Source organism: Toxorhynchites rutilus, chromosome 3, assembly GCF_029784135.1.
Source record: "Toxorhynchites rutilus septentrionalis strain SRP chromosome 3, ASM2978413v1, whole genome shotgun sequence".
Classification (NCBI taxonomy): domain Eukaryota; kingdom Metazoa; phylum Arthropoda; class Insecta; order Diptera; family Culicidae; genus Toxorhynchites; species Toxorhynchites rutilus.
In genome coordinates this window covers 182,162,441-182,176,401 of record NC_073746.1, presented here as the reverse complement: position 1 = coordinate 182,176,401, position 13,961 = coordinate 182,162,441, and the positions used below count along the sequence as shown (strand labels likewise).

The 13,961-nt window shown below is 40.8% G+C and overlaps 1 protein-coding gene across 11 annotated transcripts in view; it reads left to right on the top strand.

The window, feature by feature from the left end:
• LOC129779672 (cytohesin-1) overlaps nucleotides 1-13,961 on the top strand; it is a 120,459-nt gene that overhangs the window by 89,776 nt on the left and 16,722 nt on the right. For all 11 annotated transcript variants that reach the window (XM_055787288.1, XM_055787286.1, XM_055787283.1 and 8 more), the window contains 3 exons: nucleotides 9,377-9,476; nucleotides 9,556-9,730; nucleotides 9,810-9,896. In XM_055787288.1, the coding sequence (XP_055643263.1) occupies nucleotides 9,377-9,476; nucleotides 9,556-9,730; nucleotides 9,810-9,896 (362 nt within the window). The remainder of the gene's footprint in view (nucleotides 1-9,376; nucleotides 9,477-9,555; nucleotides 9,731-9,809; nucleotides 9,897-13,961) is intronic.

Genomic DNA, 13,961 nt, shown 5'->3' with positions numbered 1-13,961 from the left:
ATGATGTCAAAGTGAAGCCCATACCTCAGAAAATGTCTGTGTTTTCATTATTAAATTATTTATAACATAAAGTTTAGTAAATTTACATTTAAAAATGATGTAAATTTACTAAACTGCGTCGCAAAATGCATCGCAATAGTTTTGAAAATCACACATCATGTAGAGTGAACTATGCTCTTTCAAATGTCGCCAATAAACTTTGTTTATGTTTTCCCCAGAAAGAATGACAAACAATTGCAAAGAGCGTACTTTTTGGAAAAAATATTAATGACTTTGAGTGGACTTGAGATATTGACAAGTTCTGCATCGCAAAATATTTGTATTAGTAAGCTCTAAATATCTTTCGAAGAGAGTTTGTATGTAGAATTTGAAATATAAAAGTTATAGCAAAAAACAGTATTTTTCATGGTACCCCTGAAGCAACATAGAAAAAAGGCGCTATATCGGTTATTTCAAGAGATAGAAAAAAAACTTCGTTCTACAAAGGTGTATCAAATAACTTGGACTACAACATTGTCGAACTATGTTTACCTCTATCTATAAAGATAAGAAAGTTATATTTTTTATTTCATCGACAAATTGGGTCACCTGATTTTTGATAACATTAAAATGAGCGCTCTACAATGTGTAACAACTTTGTCGAAGACAGTTTTTGTCTAGATAATAACTGTCGGGCTCTAAATGCTAATTTCCACTTAAATGCACCTCCTGGACCATTTTGTAGTGTCGACATCTGGTGGCAATATTCATTTAGGAAGGCAGATTAATGTCTATCGAATTAGCAGCAGTTTTAGGCTGTTAAAACTTGAAAAAAAATGAAAATTTTCACTTCATGTCATTCGATTATTCAAAACATATAGTACTGAGCTTTACTCGATCATTCATATATTGGAAAATGATGTTTTAACTAAAACACATCATAATGATATGAAATTTCCTTCAGACGCAATTTCCGTAAAAGATTTTTTTCTCACCTGCAACAAATTGTGGTTTTCGTGTAAATAAAATACATTTTCGATGTGGGAAAGTTATCATTTAATTCATAATTTTAGTTTTGAAGTGTATTCATTCCACCTGAAAATTATTATGGTAATTGTAGCTTCCCAAAATTGTGATTCGAAGCTCAATATCGTCAACGCGAACTCAGTCTCTCACTCCGAAAACGAATTTCTCCGCTCCGTCTGCGCTGCCGGTCCGCAGTGAGAAGTGACTATGCCTTATAATATAAATACATCATGTATTTGTCTGCCTGTGCCGGTACGTGCTGGATGATATAAAACGGTCTAAACATCGCACACTATTTTCTACTATAGCCAAAACCAGTCTTCCGTGTTTCACAAAAAACACTGCGTCCGAAATAAACATGTCCACGCTGCTATTCGCAGTTTTGTGTTTGAACATAAACATGATTTTTTCGTACCTATGTTTGAAAATGTGACATGTTTGTATTCGTAGTATGTTTGGATATACGATGAACATGATGTACAGTTTCTCTTGAACTTTCACCCCAAGCACCGGCAGTGCGTAGAGTAGAAGAAGCGAATTGGACACCACACCACCACCACCACTCGACACACGGTGTGTTGGTGTGTTGACATGGAGAAAATGCTTCCCTATTATGACAATGGGTGTTCCGTGTAAAATTTTGGGCAAATAAAATAAACCTCTTTATCTGTTCTGAACAAAATAAACGTCAATTGATATCAGAGTTCTTCACAATTGATATCATTATTTAGTGCACGCATCAATGTATATATTGAATTTATGTAACATCCGCTATTATTAGCTATTCGAGCTAGTACTAAAATTGAATACAGCATGGCGGAGATGTGTGTTAATTTCATCCTGAAAAATAGTTATTATTTTCGTTTTCCAAATGGCGCAAATCGTAATGGCAAATGGTAGTGCCATCAACGCAAAAACAACGCTTGCAGCGTAAAACGTTACGAATGTAATGAATATAGTAATAAATATGTAATAAAGTATCAACAAATTGTGCTCGATCGTCTTGATTTTGTATAGTTTTTATATGGTTGTAGAGTGGTTTTCACATTTTGACCCACCTGGCAGTATGTTAAGCGCCTCGATTTACACCAGCTTGTGAGTTTGGCAGTTCTCGCGAGTGCCGGACATGTTTGACGCTGTTAAAAGCTGTGTATTAGTAGGTGAAGTGGGGGCATAGTGGTCACCCTAAGGAATATGTCCATTTCCAGCATACACATACCGCTACAATTCCCGTTTTTCTAAGAATATTATAGATCAACTCATTGTTGTTCAAGGTAGCATACGGCTTTTACTATAAAAATTCAAAATACAGGTCGGACTCGATTATCCGGAGTATTGATTTTTTTTTCACTCCGGATAATCGAGTCAAAGTTTTTCTTTATTTGTTTTTTTCGCATGTATTTTCCGTTTTTTGAAAATAAAAGAGGAATTTTATTTCTGATTCATCCCCTTAAAACCAAAAACACCTTTCTCACATGATAAAAAAATATCCAGATTCTCTCAGGAGGTGATAGACAATCACATTTGATGGAAAAATCCTCCTACGCATATGTTCGAATTTCAACAATGACAGAGTTACAGAACTTTTTTTGTTTCGGACTCTGTTGCTTCAAACTGGCTCTACATTAAAAAGTACGCTACGAAAGATGATTCTGATGCTTTCATTTAAAAGATGAGAAAATGTAGTACAGGATATAGTAGTGGAACAACTAAATTAGTGAATTTTAATAACATTTTGGAAGTGAAACACTTGAAAGTTAATAATTTTAAAAGTGTTATTAATAATTTTATCCCAAAAATTTATATTAAACTATATTGTTTCTATCAATTAAAATGAAGTTCTTTAACCGCCCCACAATTTGTTCTTTGACACACAACTTCTATCATTCTTAATTTGGCTGCAATATCGATATAAACAATTCCTGGTGAAAATTCAAGCAGAATCTTCAAAAATCACGATTTTTACCCCACTGTACATGTAATAGGCACTTAAACTTCACCTTAACCTTGAAAGGTTACATTTCTTCATGAAATAAGCCATATTTAAAATATAGGGTTGGGGAAAAAGAAATGTCGTATTTCTGATCGAAATTTGACGCTTTATTTAACATACTTAAATCATCCAATTTAAGTCAAATATGCGTCGTTTTGTTCGCAAACTTGTTGCCATTTAGAAGGTAACTTCATTATTCCCCCACACTTATAACCCCCCCCCCCTTCCCCCCTCCTTATTTGGAAAAAAAACTCAGGCAGCCAGTTTTCTCAAGCCTCTTTTGAGGCCAACTTAGACCAACATGGACCGGAAGAGATGATAATCACTTGGAGCCAGGTCCGGACTATACACTATACGGTGGGTGCAATAGGACATCCCACCCGAGCTCCCGTAGCTTCTGGCGGGTCATCAAAGATGTGTGAGGCCGAGCGTTGTCTTGGTGGAAAACAACGCAATTCCTATTGATTATTTCTGGCCGCTTCTGGTCAATCGCCTGCTTCAAACGGTCAAGCTGTTCACAGTAGAGAACCGAGTTGAGGGTCTGGCCATAGTTGAGCTGCTCATAGTGGATGATTCCCTTCCAATCCCACCAAACACACAGCAAAACCTTCCTGGTCGTCAATCCGGGCTTGGCGATGGTTTGGGCCGGCTCACCGCGCTTCGACCACGACTTTTTTCGCTTTAGGTTGTCGTACGTGATCCACTTTTCATCACCAGTCACCATCTTCTTCAAAAATGGGTCGCCTTCGTTCCGTTTCAGCAGTGCATCGCAGGCGTTGATTCGGTCTAAAAGATTTTTTTGCGTCAACTCGGGTGGCCTATACCCAGGTCTATACCCAGTTCCTGGCCAATCGAGCGAGTGCTCACATGCCGGTCTACTTGGATAATTTCAACGATATTATCGGTATCCACGACGATTTGCCTACCAGTACGGGGTGTATCTTCGACAGCCACTACACCATAACGAAATCGATCAAACCAACGCTGTGCTGTGCGAATCGTTACAGTATCGGGTCCATAAAATACACGAATTTTTTTCGGCCGCCTTCGTTGCAGTTTTACCTCGCAGGTAGTAAAAACGTAAAATATGGCGAATTTCTTGCTTGGTGGACTCCATCTTTGACGCGCTATAACTTGAGACTGAAAAGGACAATCACAACACTGTCAAAACGACACTTTTAGAACAGATAGTCGTTTTTAAATAGCCGTATAGTATGACCCGATGCGATAAGTTCAAAACAAGATATGTTTAAGTGTTGCCATATATTGACAATATAAGACATTTCTTTTCCCCCAACCCAATATAAAGGGTGTGTCACATCAAATTGCATCACGGAAAAAACGCTGTAGAAATTCGCCCAGTATACCGATCCTTTTGAAAATTTTAGACAGTAAAATAAAAACTATTAAACAACTTTTGGCATTTTCTTTTTATTCATACTTCGAGCCCAAGCCCGTATGCTCGCACCTTCCTCTTTACCCCGTCCATAAGGTTCTGTACAACGTCAGGTTGTAGTTTTTTTTTGAACAGAAATCCATTTTCTCTTGAAGTCCGCCTCCGATTTGACAACTTTTGGGTTCTTCCGGAGGGCCTGCTTCATAATCGCCCAATATTTCTCTATTGGTCGAAGCTCCGGCGCGTTGGGCGGGTTCATTTCCTTTGGCACGAAGGTGACCCCGTTGGCTTCGTACCACTCCAACACGTCCTTTGAATAGTGGCACGAAGCGAGATCCGGCCAGAAGATGGTCGGGCCCTCGTGCTGCTTCAATAGTGGTAGTAAGCGCTTCTGTAAGCACTCCTTAGGGTAAACCTGCCCGTTTACCGTGCCGGTCATCACGAAGGGGGCGCTCCGCTTTCCGCAAGAGCAGATCGCTTGCCACACCATGTACTTTTTGGCAAACTTGGATAGTTTCTGCTTGCGAATCTCCTCCGGAACGCTGAATTTGTCCTCTGCGGAGAAGAACAACAGGCCCGGCAGCTGACGAAAGTCCGCTTTGACGTAGGTTTCGTCGTCCATTACCAGGCAATGCGGCTTCGTCAGCATTTCGGTGTACAGCTTCCGGGCTCGCGTCTTCCCCACCATGTTTTGCCTTTCGTCGCGGTTAGGAGCCTTCTGAACCTTGTATGTACGCAGGCCCTCCCGCTGCTTGGTCCGCTGGACGAATGAACTTGACAAATTCAGCTTATTGGCGACATCCCGGACCGAACTTCTCGGATCACGTCTAAACTGCTTAACTACGCGCTTGTCACTGACGGAGCATCCATTTTTGCCGTTCTTCACCTTCCGGTCGATGGTTAGGTTCTCGAAGTATCGTTTTAGTACTCTGCTGACCGTGGATTGGACGATTCCCAGCATCTTACCGATGTCCCGATGTGACAACTCCGGATTCTCGAAATGAGTGCACAGGATTAATTCACGACGCTCTTTTTCGTTCGACGACATTTTTCCAAATTTACGAAAAATTGACAGTGAAGCATGGCCAACGTGATCTATACACTCTTATCTGATTATAAGTGAAAGCTGAAGATATAATTCCTAAAAAATAAATTTCTACAGCGTTTTTTTCGTGATGCAATTTGATGTGACACACAAAATATTTTTTCCAAACTGAATATAATCGAGACCAAAATTGTATATAATCGAATCACATATAATCGAGTCCGACCTGTACTGTATTCTATTAGTCAAATCATTTCATTTGATACCAATATTGAGGGGATTGCAAAAAATACATAGTCGACCATTTTGTGCCGGAGACCTTTTCGAATTTATGTTGTTCATAGTGCAGTGTATTCTTCAAATCAAGCCATTTTTTTGCAGCGGTCAAATTGAATTTTTCAAGATCATGGAATACGCAATTTAATAATGACAGTAGAATTAAATGTATGTTCCAAATTTCAGATCAATCATTCCACAGGAACGGGGTCAATTTTCTATTAATGTGGGACAACCCAACAAACATTCAAACATACATAAAAACAGGTCAAGCTGAATGAAACCATTCAAAAAGTAATCAGTTGTTTGGGGACTGCGGCCATCTAGAAATTGGATTTTTCTTTATCTGCTATGTTCTACTAACTGAGATCTTTCTTTTGATACATTTTTGGACCTTTTTATAAATAACTGTGTTTTACTAGTCAAGCCCTTTCGTTTGATACCCATATTGATGGGATTCTGAGAAAATATGTAATCCGCCATTTTGTAGTGGTCGCCATCTTGGATTTGCATTTTTCATAAATAACTGCATTCTACTAGTCAAGCCCTTTCTTTTGATACCCATATTAGCTATTCAATATAGAATTATTATACAAATTATTCAAAATTTTCGAAAATCAAAAATAAAATACTCCGGAAAAAAAATGGAGGCGATCTGGCGTAGCGGTAACATCCATACCTCTCACGTTAAAGGTCACGAGTTCAATTCTCACTCCCGACATTCTTCCGAAATGGAAGGTAAAAGTGACGAACCAACCAAATGTGTTGAAAGTCACTATAATACAGAAATAAAAAAAAAACTCCGGAAAATCGAGTCTAAAATTCCGGATAATCGAATCCCGGATAATCGAGTCTCCGGATAATCGAGTCTCCGGTTAATCGACCTGTAGTACATTTTTCATCATGAGAAAAAAAAGTGAAAAATCGAACTTCTTTTTTGTTTGTAGGTAAAGTGGTCACCTAGTGGGGGCAAAGTGGTCACTCGCACATATCCAGGTTAATGGGATAGATTGTAGCGTTTTGTTCGTCCAAATTTGCTCAAATCATATGTGATATAGTTGGTACATGTATGAAATAAACTTGGTCTATTTACCTAGAGTCTCAATTCAAATTTCCTCATGCATACAAAAACGTTGTAAGAAACACATAACGTTCCGCATAATAAGGCTTGATTTAGTTGCAGTGGCATATTTTTCCAGGGTCAAAGCCACAAAAGGAACTTCTTCAAGAGCAGAATGTGATGAGGTATATTAGCTTTAGTAAACAGAACATTGTAAGTCGTTATGCACCCATGACCACTTTGCCCCCAAACATCAAAGTAATGTCTATGCTAATTAATCGCTGAGATTTATCAAAATATATGTTCACCTCTTCTAGAATATGTGAACATTCGTCCAAACTGATGATTTGTCCAACATATCAGATTGAATAAACTAAATTTCACGAGAAATTCCTTAGATACTATGCGCTCAGAACTACGGCCGAATGGCTATCGAGAGAGCAATTTCTGTTTTAATTTATATTTCGACATGTGACAACCCTACTGAAGAACAGGGTGTCTCAAAATTCAATAAATTCTTCAAACATAAGGTGCCTATCAATACGGTGTCAATAGTCAATAGTAATACTACCAAACAAGCAGGTGACCACTTTGCCCCCCATGACCAATTTGCCCCACTACCCCTATATGGATGCCCTAAGGGTGGATAGCAGCGTTAAAAATCAAAAAATATAATCTGACTACCCTTCCCTGAGCATCTGAAAAGTCAAATATTCACATAATTTACACTCTCTGAGACTTTTGGATCAGGATATGTTGTTGTAAATGAATATGAATCATTCGTTTTGCGTAGTCCGTATGATTCTGCTTAAGGTAGGTTTAGAGTTCCCGTGAACGTGAACGCGGACAAACACTTTTTTGTTAATAATTAATCAGTCCGTATATAAAACGCGAGGAAAACATCTTGAAATGATAGGAAGAAACATTTTCTAGTCGAAAAACATGTTTAAACACAATTCATATTGATAAAAGTGGATTAATTCAATATTTCACAACGATTCTGAATTTCCACCGTGGAATCGAGATGTTGGTGATCTCACCATAGTTCACCGACTTCGGTGAACGTGAACGTGAAAACAGTGGTGAATATAGACGTCAAAATATTTCCCCGTTCAAGTTCACGTTCGAATGCCCCAAGGCATTCTGAAAATTATTTCACCGTGAACTGTAAAAGGATATGTTTAGCAATTCTCAAGTTTTCAATGAAAATTTTGATATGGATGCAATTTTATGCAATCGGATCTCTGCGCGGGTTGAAAAACTTCGTTGCATCGGGTTGATTTGTGAACAACTGTATATTTTATCCGAATTACTTTATTGAAGATCTATGTTTATTTACTTCACGTTTACTGCCGAACTTTTAATATGAACGTGAACGTGAACAAAATCATTCTATTCACCACGATTTTTTGAGTTGTTTGTACGTAACGTAGTTCACCGTGAAATGATCATACTATTCCACCACCTGATCAAGTTCACGTTCACGGGAACTCTAAACCAGGCTTTAGAGGCAAAGAAGAATATAAACCGAAACCTTTCATGACGGTTTTACTTGCGTGCTGGTGAATGATGAAGTGCAAACCGAAGCAGAGTTGTCTCGTTCTCTTTTGTATCGTAATTTGTAGCACGTAAAAGCAAAAGAATGCCACTGGGGGAAATTATTTATGTAAGATCATATATGAACGAATGAAAGCGAATTATTCAGTGATAGAATCAATCGGCAAACACTGGTCTTCATACATTCAACCACGTTGAAAGAGATTCTTAGAATCGACAATTTATGTTTCAATTATCAAACTTTGAACAACAATACTCAGTCCTCAACTAAAACTTTATAGAAACAGCGTTGCTATTAAGATTGGTGCTCCTAGAACAATTCAGCCTCAAGTAGCCCAGAAATAGAACTATTATGAGCATTCATTTCACTTAACCGCTACAATGAAACATTGCTGGCGAAATTGCTATTAAAGTGAGTATGTTACCTTCCTATTGTACTTTGTACTCTGTTGCTGACCATTCGATATTATTAGCGCTTACAGCAAACGAGTGACATCGGTGGTGAGAATGAATAAATTAAACCGATGCAAGTGCTGCGCTATCATCGACGGTGTTCTCACACCATACGCATAAATACAGTCGCCCCCACCACACCATCATATCCCATCCATAACAGCAGCTGTATCATTGCATGCCTGGATGGACACTATCGAAATGATAAAGTATTTTCGACGCAGTCGGTATGTGGGGCGAGTAATTATTAATAACCGCGGTGCAATACAACAAAATCCACAATACTACACTCGACATGAAGCGTAACAATAAACAAAAATAATTAATACTCGGTTGATAAAAAGTAATTAAAATTTTTCAAATTATTTCATGCTTTTCAATTTGTTTGCGGTTTGTGCAATGTATTGCCGTGTAACTATGGTGTTACGGAAAATTAAACCGTGAATATAAATCCCATCGCGGGTACGCAGGAGAAACAACTGATAAACGTACCTTCCGAAGAATTATACATCCGAAAATGTTATATTTTCCCACGTGATCATTTTAACCATTATTTTTGTTTTTAATTATTGCTTTCTGCATGCATTTCAGGTGATTATCTTGGTGAGAAAAATGACTTCAACGAACAGGTACTGAAGGCATTTGTGGATCTACATGACTTCACCAATTTGATACTAGTGCAAGCGTTAAGGTACCTATTTATAAAAAAAATATATGCTCTATTGTAGTTCCTCGTTCCAAAAATATCCTTCTCATCTCTTTCTGCGCAGACAATTTCTCTGGTCATTTAGACTGCCGGGCGAAGCGCAAAAGATCGATCGAATGATGGAATGTTTTGCACAGCGCTATTGCCAGCTCAATCCGGACATCTTCACCAACACCGACACGTGTTATGTGCTAAGTTTTGCGATTATCATGTTGAATACGTCGTTGCATAATCCATCGGTAAGTTACGCTCATCAGGGATAATCTTCTAAGAATAATGTTGCAATTTTTTTCAAACACTTTTTCATCCTTCCAACAGGTTAAAGAGAAACCAACTGTTGAGCAATTTATATCCATGAATAGAGGCATCAACAATGGAGGAGATTTACCGAGAGAATTACTGGAGGTAGGGAGAGTACATTTGTAATCTATATACATAATACTGTAGTACTAGGATATGAAAACCGTAAACTTTGTCACACTATCTATAATGTATTCATGGACGATTTGATAAAAATACATGGAAACATTCATATGCAATGTAATCGTGAAAGTAAATCGGTGGATGAATTTACAATATTTACTCATATTAAGAAGCCGGAAAAGTTTTGCTCCTATTGAAAAACATGAGTTCGTTTTATAAAAAAAAAGATGTTCTCTGGATTTGAAGTTTATAATCTGGATAATCCAACTATTCTGAGAGAATAAATGTTGCTACTTCATTGAATTCTGACAGATACGATTCTTCAAGACTGAATTTTTTACCAGAGTAAGGGTGGCTTTTAAGCGACCCTTACACGATCAGTAGCATTGACATTATCAGTAGTACTAGCGAGAATCACTCTATTCCGCATTATCATAATTCTTCAACCCTACACGATCATTTTTATTGATTCTATTGGTTCTCTAATGGAGGTTAACACAAGGGTAGGAGCTTGCCCGTTGGTCTCAAATGTTCCTATCTCACGCCCCCACGAAGATCATATGACGACATTTGTAGATCAAGCGTGAACTGGAAACACACCTGGTCTTGACTCCGAGAACTGGTGTCGAAATTTGTTAAGTGAGAGGGTGCGAGTGAGTCAGAGCGCAATATCCCTCCCGGGGAAGGCTTCTCGGGTCACTGGAGACTTAGGGGCGCGTTTGTTCTCCATGTTATTGGCGGCGCCCCGAAACCGTTCCCTGGCAAGGTGGAACTCTAATACTTTGCCGCCCGCTGTCTCCCGGGCAAAAAAGATACACCCAAATAATGAAGCTTAGAACACGACGAATATCAAGAAAGCGATCACCCGAGGAGGGCCCCGAACTGGAGCTAGACCTGGAACGGGCGTAAGAGCGAGCGGTCAGCGGCTGAAGGGCGATGTGCAAGAGCGGACTACCAGCCGGGTTCAACCCAAAGAGCTACCGCCACACGGAAACAGCAGCCATCGACATCACCCAAGAAACACTGCGCCTAGAGAAGTGTTACGACTGCCAGACGACAGTCGTTCTAACTTGTGGGTACCACTAGGCGACGGATCATGTGGACGATATGAACAAATTCGTGATCCGCACCTATTACATCTTCACTACATGTACATAAGCGGTCGCCCTCGAATACTAACAATGTTCAAGGAAGCGTATCCAGAGTTCGTTGGTAGGCTTGATCAGAACGCGATGAACACGAGGCGTAGAGCGATAGTACGCAACAACATGCTCTCCCAAACGCAAATCGATGAGATCAAGCAGCAGGTGTAGAGAGAACTAAGCTCCAGAACAAACAGAGCAAGCGATGTGTCGAGACGAAGTTCAGTACAGCTGAGCAATTCATTCGCGAGTGCGGCACGCGAATCAACACCAGTGGCACAACAACCCTCTGAGCCGGTAGATCCACAGCCAGATCAACAACTACTACGCGATCTGGTCTTCCACTACGACGAGGCGATCTCACAGTTTCGCGACACAAACCTATTGTCGCACCCCAGGATCCCAAAGTTGCAGCATTCTTGCAGGCTGACAAGTACAGTAAAGCTCATGAACGAGCACGTTCTTCCGCTGCACTTGGTTGACGCTGAGAACATGGAGGAGCTGCAACTGGGAGTTTACTGGGTTGCTGTGGCGATCGCTAAAAGTTTAGGATACCGTGTGAGGCCAAGATACGGACTGCTCCAACATCACTGTGAAAGGCGTAAGTCTCCATGACGAAGTATATTGGAGCAACGATTTCTGAACAAGCGCTTCGCTATAGGAAGGCTGATGGCGAATGAAAGAGACAGTAGATCGGCGAAATTATGTCGCCAAGTTGCTGTGATCGTGGGGCCTATTGAACTTCGCCAGCTGGGAGCTCACCAGCCAACGAAAAACTCGACACACTGGTACAGTAATTGAGCGTCCTGACTAAACGGCGGAAACGTTACTTCAACTCTTCAAGATGATCAGAGACAACGAAAAACGAGAAGCCCGACTACAGTGAAGGTTTGCCAGATATAAGCGATGTGACGAACATCTGGCCTGTTATTTGGGAGACCCCAGCACAACTTCGCGACGGGCAAATGTGGTTAAGACGGGAGGAGGAGAGTTGTGGTGAAATTAGAGAGATGCCAGCTATCATCGTAGGAGAGAACGACGTCCGCGAAGCCTCGCGGTACCTGAGGAACTGGGCAGCACCAGGCCCCGATGGGCCAGAACTTCTGGCACAAGAAGCTGACTGCTGCACATCCAAAGGTGCATGCGAAGAGGCAGTGGAGTACGTCTCTAAACCTCAGTGATGAGGTAAATGTGTTGCAGTCTAGAACGCTGCATATAAAGAGGGCGATATTCCAAGACGACTCTCTCAGTTCGCTTTGTTTTCGTCTGGCACTGAACTCCCTCAGTAGGACGCTCAAGAGAAACGGCGAAGACGAGTTGATAGAAGCCATGGTTCGTAGTGAATCTTATAAATATCTCGGATTCCGACAACTTAATGGGATTCGCTACTCCAATATCAAGACGGAGCTGAGAGACAAGCTCTTGAGTCGAGTGAACTGTGCCCTAAGGACTTTCCTAAATGCAGGGAACAAGGTACGCGCGTTCAACACATTCGCGGTTCCCCTGTTGACCTTCAGTTTTGAAGTAGTCAAGTGTAGCAAAACTGACCTAGAAGACCTTGAGAGGAGGATGAGGAAAGCATTCAAAGAGGCCGGAACGCACCATCCTCAATCGACACTAGAGAGAGTAACACTACCACGCAAACTTGGAATCGTTTACATTTCCGCACTGTGTGTTGACCAAGTACGATAACTGCGCGAATACTTCGCAGAATGTGCCAACCAAAACGCGCTGACAGAGGATGAAGCGCCCTGCACTTGGCGCAAGCGAAATACCAACTAAACCGCAATCGGCAGACAGTGCCTAACCCCATCAACTGGACCGGCCACACGTCGACATCCAATCTGTGGCTAACGCGTGGTGAACTTTCTTCATTAGCAGAAGCCGACATGATAGTCATCCAGGACAGGATAATGCCGAAGAGAAACTGTAGGCGGTACGTCTAGCATCAAGACGTTGATGAGATTTACCGGATGTGCTATCTACCGGGTGAAAACATAGAGCACATTCTGTCTCGTTGTCTCGTTTTGCCCAACGCAGCGTACACAAAACGTCGCAACAACGTGGCCCGCATTGTTCATAGACAACTTGCGCTCCAATGTGGTTTATTGGAATACAACGTACCAAACTACCGGTATCTGCCTGTGCCTATCCTGAAAAATGACGGTTTCAAGCTATACTGGCATTGCACTGCTCTGACTGACCTATCGATCCACCACAACCGTCCATATATTGGGTTGGGGAAAAAGAAATGTCATATATTGTCAATATATGGCAACACTTATCTTGTGTTGTACTTATCGCATCGGGTCATACTATACGGCTATTTAACAATCTGTCCGACAATCTGTGCTACAAGTGTCGTTTTGACAGTGTTGTGATTGTCTTTTTCAGACTCAAGTTATAGCGAGTCAAAGATGGTGTCCACCAAGCAAGAAATTCGCCATATTTTACGTTTTTACTACCTGCGAGATAAAACTGCAACGAAGGCGGCCGAAAAAAAAATCGTGTAGTTTATGGACCAAATACTGTAACGATTCGCACAGCACAGCGTTGGTTTGATCGATTTCGTTATGGTGTAGTGGCTGTCGAAGATACACCCCGTACTGGTAGGCAAATCGTCGTGAATACCGATAATATTGTTGAAATCATCCAAGTAGACCGGCATGTGAGCACTCGCTCGATTGGCCAGGAACTGGGTATAGACCATGGATGGGAGCCACCCGAGTTGACACAAAAAAATCTTTTAGACCGAATCAACGATTGCGATACACTGCTGAAACGGAACGAACTCGACCCATTTTTGAAGAAGATGGGGACTGGTGATGAAAAGTGGATCACGTACGACAACCTAAAGCGAAAAAAGGTCGTGGTCGAAGCGCGGTGAGCCGGCCCAAACCATCGC